General features: G+C 43.7%; 1 protein-coding gene across 1 annotated transcript in view; it reads left to right on the plus strand.

Moving 5' to 3' along the window:
- Positions 1 to 275: 275 nt before the first annotated feature.
- The window catches only part of LOC307257851 (protein NLRC3-like), a 73,450-nt gene continuing 65,252 nt past the window's right edge, over positions 276 to 8,473 (plus strand). Inside the window, exons 1-7 of the mRNA XM_080037207.1 lie at positions 276 to 373; positions 1,893 to 1,997; positions 3,700 to 3,772; positions 3,928 to 4,129; positions 4,309 to 6,091; positions 6,182 to 6,352; positions 6,602 to 6,775. Of these exons, the coding sequence (XP_079893333.1) occupies positions 306 to 373; positions 1,893 to 1,997; positions 3,700 to 3,772; positions 3,928 to 4,129; positions 4,309 to 6,091; positions 6,182 to 6,352; positions 6,602 to 6,775 (2,576 nt within the window). The 5' untranslated portion in view covers positions 276 to 305. The remainder of the gene's footprint in view (positions 374 to 1,892; positions 1,998 to 3,699; positions 3,773 to 3,927; positions 4,130 to 4,308; positions 6,092 to 6,181; positions 6,353 to 6,601; positions 6,776 to 8,473) is intronic.

The raw sequence follows: 8,473 nt of genomic DNA on the forward strand, positions 1-8,473 counted from the left end.
ATCCTGGCCCTTAGCTCGTCCAGCATGTTTTCCAGATACCGCACGTTAGCTAGCAAGAGACTGGGTAACGGTGGCCTGCTAGCACGGGCTTTTAGCCTAGCTTGTAGCACTCCCCTCTTCCTGCCCCGCTTGTGTCGGCGTCTCCGACGCTTAACTGAGAACAGTACCATACTGAACCGAACCTTGACTTCAAAACCGAGGTACGTACCGAGCCGTGACTTTTGTGTTCCGTTACACCTCTAGTAACTACTGTCTTTTGTGTTTCCATCAGGAGGCTGGAAACACCAGAGCCCAGCTGTTTGTCCATGAAGAGTGATCATTCTAAGGGTCTACCTATATTATTCAAAGATGGACGTCACTCTGTTGATCTAAGGTAAGGATTTAAAACTTACACCAAATAAAACCCAGTGAGATAACCAGTTTGTAAACTGTATATGGATGATCTGTGAACGCGTTCTATCTACGTTTCTGATCAATAGACCGATTCAGGATTAGTAGTTTTCAGAGTTCAGTGTAACTTTTACACCTCAAATACAACATCACCTACAATAACAACATCAGAGTCCTGATGTAACTTGACAGAACGGCTGAACCATTCATTGATTCAAATTGAAAACAATGCTTTGAAACACAGTGATAATCAAACCTGTGATAGAGGATCTCCTCTCTGCAGCGTCTGACCCAGGGTTTAAAGGGATAATCCGTTGAACTCTTTCTCTGTGTGTTCTGATCCAACATTGTGACCCAGAAGTTATGAGAAGTACAGAGAGAGAACTCGCAATCTGCAACATTCGCCCAGGCATTTAAAGCGAGTAACATTGTCCGTTGGCGGCCCCTTTGAACAAAAGCGGTAGTATTTTTACGACGCCAGCTGTCGTGAAGCTGTTTTCTAGCGCGTGCCGGGCGTGCGAGATTCAAATGATCAGGACGCAATATAGTGCGTGTCCGTGTGTTGAAAGTGTGAGGGCACCGGACTCTTTTCGGCTCCGTGAGTCTATGGGTGACACAGCATCAACTAATGCCAGTCAGTGCTATACACACCTGATTACAATGAGTTGATGCAGCAGTGTCACCTAACTAGGCTACTCTCACGGAGCTGAAAGATTCCGTGTCCTCACAGAAAGCGAATGAACGAGAGACGGCAGTTAGTATGGATCACGATGAGGTAACGTGTTTATGTTGTTGTAAATAATGACTATTTCAGATGAATAATGGTCATCTGATGATGCTGGTGAGGCAAAGTAAACTTTGTTTTAGTAGGCTACCACTCATTCATTTAGGAGTAAACACTGCAGTCTAGTTTCGCTCCGTGAAAATTGTGTATACGTTGCTTGGCAACGCCCTCCCGCCCGACTATCACTCTCCCTTTTAGCTTTTCTTCATTTCATTTTCTTTTCTTTCTTTGATGGTTCAGCCCCGTTATCAGTCATTATGACGACAAACAACTGTCTCAAACAAGGCTCCCGCTCCCCTTCCCTCACCTGGAGGGATAGCCTTCTCAATTCACGTTCCTGCGCCACGCTGAAATCTGCGACCAATATGGATATGTGACCATAGAGCATGCACGCGTGAACCGAAAATCTGACTGGGTGTGCGACCAGACCAAAAGCAGTAATAAAAACTATATAAAAACGTCTTTCTTTGCACTGATGGTCTCGTTTGCTGTTAAAGGTAATTTATGATTATCAGAGGAAACATGAGGCTGTTTAAAAGATATTTAAATGTTACTCGTAGCTGCTTTAATAATGTGATATAATATCATCATCATCATCATTTTCCATCACTTATCCAGAGTCGGGTCCCGGGGGCAGCAGCTTGAGCAGTGAACCCCTAGTAACTACTGTCTTCTGGGTGCAGTGCAGATTATTTACTGTTTCCTGTGTTTCTATCAGGAGGAAGCTGGAAACACCAGAGCCCAGCTGTTTGTCCATGAAGAGTGATCATTCTAAGGGTCTACCTATAGAATTTAAAGATGGACGTCAGTCTGTTGATCTAAGGTAAGGATTTAAACCTTACACCAAATAAAACCCTGTGAAATAACCAGTTTGTAAACTTTATATGGATGATCTGTGAACACTAAAGCCTTGTTTCCACTGAGCGGTACAGTTCTGTTTGGTACGGCATGCAATTATTTCCCAATCACAAGGGAATGCACCGCGTCAGCGCAGAAAGGTTAAACCAGACACACTCGGATAGTATAACAGGGCAAAGCAGTATACAGGCGCTTTCATCAGTGGGTCATATGCTCAATCACCATTGTTTTAACTCACTATTTGATTGATAGGAACTTAACAGATGATAAACTACTTGGTCATTCTACAGGTTACAACTTTAGACTGTAGTGTCAGTGGTTTTACTAATTCATGGCGTGATCCCTCTGTTCTGCAAACACCATGGGCCTCATTTATAAAGCTTGCGGCGCACAAAAACCTTGCGTAGACGGCCAGAAATGTGCGGGAAAATGTGCGGTGGCAAACGTTGGTATTTATAAAAACATTATTTGCGGAGAATTGTGCGTATTCCTACGCCAACTTTCGACCATGCGTAGAGTTACCGCAAGGTTTTCCTGACTCAGGGAATCAGCGACACTCAATGGCAACACCACAAAATAAAGCTCTGTCATTAGAAAAACACAGACAAATGACTGTGAAATGCTTAGCACCCAATATATTTAGTCAATAAAATGTTTAAGCTTACCTATAGTTGTGAATATATGGCTACTGTAGTCTATGGCATGCAGTTGTGATGTAGGTTGAATTACTTATCAAGTAGCCTAGTTCTACATGTTTATATTTTATAAGTTGAATCTTATAGCGCTACTCTCTAATAATATCCTGTACGTCGGGAGGTGTTTCCGTGAGTGGCCAGCGGGAGAGCAAATTTTAAGAGGTGTGTAAAAAGTAGTTTTGTACAATGTTAAGCTAAACAGGTATTAATTAAAACTGTATATTTCGTTAGATAAAATCATGTTATGAATTTAGCAAATCATTACACGCATCTCTTTCCCATAACAATTCACCCTGGAAGATTAAACTATAATCTGACGTTGTTGGAAATGTGTGGATCTCACGGGAGATAAACAATTCTCTCGAATTATAGGCATTATTTCACTTGTCACATCATATTTTATATAGGCCTACATATAGTAGCTTACTACATGAGTAGTAATATGAAAGTTGGGCGAAACTGCTTTACAAAGACTACAACGACTGTGCCAATCATGATATGTGATAAGCGCGCGTGTGTGTGTTTGTGTGACAGTTACTGCAGCACATGCACGTCACAGGCTTTCTTCCTTCCCAGTCACTTTCTTTGCGGCCGATTGCCTCCCTTTTTTCCTCATGTCAGTCAAAATTCCGTGCTTATTAAGAGCGTCATCATATTCAGGAGCTATTTAGCATTCGCCATGTATGGTAGACTGTGGGATGAATCTGGGAGGTGAAGTGGGAGGACACGGGGTGGAGATTGTCTGTGCACAATTCACCGCAGGTGGGCATTTATAAAGGGAAGATTGCGTGGAACTGTGTGCCGCACAGTTTTATAAATCTGAATTTATTTTTGCGCAGCACATTTTTGGCTTTGTGTGGACGCAAAGTTTTAGGATGGTTTCTACGCACACCGTTATAAATGAGGCCCCAGTTGCCCCTGAGGGAAACTTCAACACCAGACATGAGCTAATTCTTCATGATTTCTCCACAGAGTCGACCAGGAGATCTCAGAGGTTCCCAGTGGTCGCTCTGCCCATCAAACACACCTGGACTCCACATTCATGGTCTGTACATGTACAACAACTACTTTCCATCTGTTCTGTTCACAACAACCTCCATGCTGTTTAGACCAGTGGACTGTCAGTCTGTTCAACATGGATCTGATGTTTGATTCACGACTTTAGTTTGATCGTGTCGTTCATTTAATATTCTGTTCCAGCTGCTGGAGGAAAACATCGTCACGTTTGTGAAGAAGGAGCTGAAGAAGATGCAGAAGCTTCTGAGTCCAGATTACCCAGAATGCTTAGAGGGTCAGAGTGAGGATGAGGAGCAGAGGAGCAGCAGAGAGGCATTTCTGAAGATCACACTGGACTTCCTGAGGAGAATGAAGCAGAAGGAGCTGGCTGACCTTCTGTGGAGCAGTAAGAGGATTTCTCTAAAAGTTTAACATGATGGTGAAATAGGACATTTACTAAAGTCTCCAGAGATGGAGGTTGGAGAATGTTTATATGTGGATTCATATTTTCATCATGAATCACTCATTAATATTATAATTACAGTTGACCCTTGACTCATTCTTATCTTTTGTGCATTCATTCAGGAACCATAGTTCCAATGTGTCAGCGTGAAATAAAGTCCAACCTGCAGAAGAACTTCCAGTGTGTGTTTGAGGGGATCACTAAAGCAGGAAACCCAACCCTTCTGAATCAGATCTACACAGAGCTCTACATCACAGAGGGAGGGACTGGAGAGGTCAATGATGAACATGAGGTCAGGCAGATTGAAACAGCTTCCAGGAAACCACACAGACCAGAAACCACTATCAGACAAGAAGACATCTTTAAAGCCTCACCTGGAAGAGATGAACCAAGCAGAGCAGTGATGACAAAGGGAGTGGCTGGCATTGGGAAAACAGTCTTAACACAGAAGTTCACTCTGGACTGGGCTGAAGACAAAACCAACCAGGACATACAGTTCACATTTCCATTCACTTTCAGAGAGCTGAATGTGCTGAAAGAGAAAAAGTTGAGCTTGGTGGAACTTGTTCATCACTTCTTCACTGAAACCAAAGCAGCAGGAATCTGCAGCTTTGAGGAGTTCCAGGTTGTGTTCATCTTTGACGGTCTGGATGAGTGTCGTCTTCCTCTGGACTTCCACAACAATGAGATCCTGACTGATGTGACAGAGTCCACCTCAGTGGATGTGCTGCTGACAAACCTCATCAGGGGGAAACTGCTTCCCTCTGCTCGCCTCTGGATAACCACACGACCTGCAGCAGCCAATCAGATCCCTCCTGACTGTGTTGGCATGGTGACAGAGGTCAGAGGGTTCACTGACTCACAGAAGGATGAGTACTTCAGGAAGAGATTCAGAGATGAGGAGCAGGCCAGCAGAATCATCTCCCACATCAAGTCATCACGAAGCCTCCACATCATGTGCCACATCCCAGTCTTCTGCTGGATCACTGCTACAGTTCTGGAGGATGTGTTGAAGACCGGAGAGGGGGGAGAGCTGCCCAAGACCCTGACTGAGATGTACATCCACTTCCTGGTGGTTCTGGCCAAACTGAAGAACACCAAGTATGATGGAGGAGCTGAGACAGATCCACACTGGAGTCTGGAGAGCAGGAAGATGATCGAGTCTCTGGGAAAACTGGCTTTTGAGCAGCTGCAGAAAGGAAACCTGATCTTCTATGAATCAGACCTGACAGAGTGTGGCATCGATATCACAGCAGCCTCAGTGGTCTCAGGAGTGTTCACAGAGATCTTCAAAGAGGAGAGAGGACTGTACCAGGACAAGGTGTTCTGCTTCGTCCATTTGAGCGTTCAGGAGTTTCTGGCTGCTCTTCATGTCCATCTGACATTCATCAACTTTGGAGTCAATCTGATGTCAGAAGAACAAACATCTTCCCATAAATCTACAGAGACACAGTTCTACCAGAGTGCTGTGGACAAGGCCTTACAGAGTCCAAATGGACACCTGGACTTGTTCCTCCGCTTCCTCCTGGGTCTTTCACTGCCGACCAATCAGAAGCTCCTCAGAGGTCTGCTGACACAGACAGGAAGTAGCTCACAGACCAATCAGGCTACAGTCGAGTACATCAAGGAGAAGATCAGTCAGGATATCTCTCCAGAGAAAAGCATCAATCTGTTCCACTGTCTGAATGAACTGAATGATCGTTCTCTAGTGGAGCAGATCCAACAGTCCCTGAGCTCAGGACGTCTCTATGCAGATAAACTGTCTCCTGCTCAGTGGTCAGCTCTGGTCTTCATCTTACTGTCATCAGAAGAAGATCTGGACGTGTTTGACCTGAAGAAATACTATGCTTCAGAGGAGGCTCTTCAGAGGCTGCTGCCAGTGGTCAAAGCCTCCAACAAAGCTCTGTACGTACAGTAGGATTTATTCATCTCTAAATAATATTTTAACAAGATAAGGTAGAACACTTATTTTTTCCCTTATTGTTGTCTCTCCAGGCTGAGTGGCTGTAACCTCTCAGAGAGAAGCTGTGAAGCTCTGGCCTCAGTTCTCAGCTCCTCCTCTAGTCTGAGAGAGCTGGACCTGAGTAACAACAACCTGCAGGATTCAGGAGTGAAGCATCTGTCTGCTGCACTGCAGAGTCCACACTGTAAACTGGAAACTCTCAGGTCAGATTATCAACCAGTTCAACTGATGACCATTAAACATCTGATTTATATTAGTTTGTAACATGTTAACCTGTGTAGGATTGTGTCTGCTACGATGATTTAACAAAATGTTTCTAGACTCAAAGAATTTCCATCAGCTGTTATTTTCATATATTTCTCTCCCTTTCAATTTTATAATCGAGATATTAAATGTGTGTGTGTGTGTGTGTGTGTGTGTGTGTGTGTGTGTGTGTGTGTGTGTGTGTGTAGTCTGTCAGGTTGTCTGATCACAGAGGAAGGCTTCGCTCTTCTGGCCTTCGCTCTGAGCTCCAACCCCTCCCATCTGAGAGAGCTGGACCTGAGCTACAACCATCCAGGAGCCTCAGGAGTGGAGCTACTGTCAGCTGGACGGGACGGTCCCCTCTGGAGACTGGACACTCTCAGGTATGAAGCGGTGAGGTCAGTGAGTGGGTAGGCACTGAGTTCTGAATGCCAGATTTCTCTAAACATATTGTTAGTTCAAAAACAATTAACAACAACCAGGCACACACGGCCGATTTCAGATAATTTCCTCTCTTTCTTTCTTTCTCTCTCTCACTCACACTCAAACACACTCATACTCACACACACACACCGACGCACACACACACAGACCGGACGTATATAAAATGACACGATGGTGACTGCGGATTTGCCCGTAGCCAACTGTAGTTTGGTCTTAATGATTAAACGTCGCATCCATCAACTAAACGGACTCGTCCCTCACAACAAGGGCCTTTCTGTTCATTTTTAAATTATAATCCAACTTGGCAAAATTAGTCTGAAATATCGCGGGCATGGACGGCAATGTTGACTTTGAAATCCGCGGGGGTAACATGAATGAGCGTAGCCGGCGTAATGACGTAGGCCTAAACTGCGTAAAAGTCCAGTAATATCTGGATTTTAGTTGGTCCATGTATGATATGTAACGTAAAGGCTTCTACCAGACCATATTTACGTCAAAATAAGCAGAAATAATCCTGTTAATCTGCGTACATGTTAAAAAATACAAATCAAAGTGCGCATGCGCCAACAGATTTTTTTGCTTGCCGTCCACAATGAATAGGCAGCAAAAGCACTGCTTATTTTGACTTACAAACTGCCAGCCTTCTCATTAAAACGTCTACACTTTTTTTTAAAGTAATCGCGGATTATATCACAAAATTAAAATCACAAGAGTTAGCAGTAATAATACAAATAGAAGTTTATTAAATAAAATAATTGTAGCCTATTTATTTTTAATTGTTTTGCTGGATCTGCCTACCCAGACCGCATGTCACTGGTATGAAGAGGCTGCTGTCAGTCTGATAGACGTTTTGAGACGCCTGCACGCCAAGGCCCCGCTTTCAGAGAAGGTCCATCTCGGGCTCAGCGCTGTAAAAGTTCTAATGAAAATGTAAATCAGCACGGAACAGTTTTACTCAGTGCGGCCAAAAGTGCCAGTGGAAAGGAGCCACAAGCTAATGTAATCAGGGCAGACAGTAACGGCTGCCCGGGGAAAGTGAACTCTGTGTTCCGGAAAGTAAAATGTGACCTGTAGTTGCACTGTTCGGGCAAGTGAAAAAGAAAATTTTTTAAATACACTTAAATACCTCCTTCACTGGTGGGAATATGAAGGTGTATTGAACTCTGAGATCCTATGTAGTATAAATGTGCAAACATTTTAGAAATCGGTTCATCCTGGCCTGAGAAAAGGCAGAAAGAGTGTTTTATGGTCTCACTGTCTAACCCTACATTTAACCATGCATGACATCACACATGGTAAAATGTAGGGTTAGGATTAACAGGACAGCTGGGCCAAGGGAAGACTGAGGGAAGACAAACCTCATTCATTATATTATAATAGCGATTTTATAATGATAGAATGCCGGTTCCGTATGGGTGAAGTATTCCTTTAAATCAAAATAAACTGCCTCATATTGCGATAGTGGACCTGCCTGCTCTGTCGTGTAGCCTAGTGTGATGTCCATGTGTAATAGTATAATAATAATAGAGGCTCTTTAATGCTTGTAATGTCCATGTGTAATAGTATAATAATAATAGAGGCTCTTTAATGCTTGTAATGTCCATGTGTGCTGAAAGAGGATTCGCTGGTCTGACCCC

Source organism: Ammodytes marinus (assembly GCF_949987685.1).
Source record: "Ammodytes marinus genome assembly, chromosome: 11".
In the NCBI taxonomy this organism is placed as follows: Eukaryota; Metazoa; Chordata; class Actinopteri; order Uranoscopiformes; family Ammodytidae; genus Ammodytes; species Ammodytes marinus.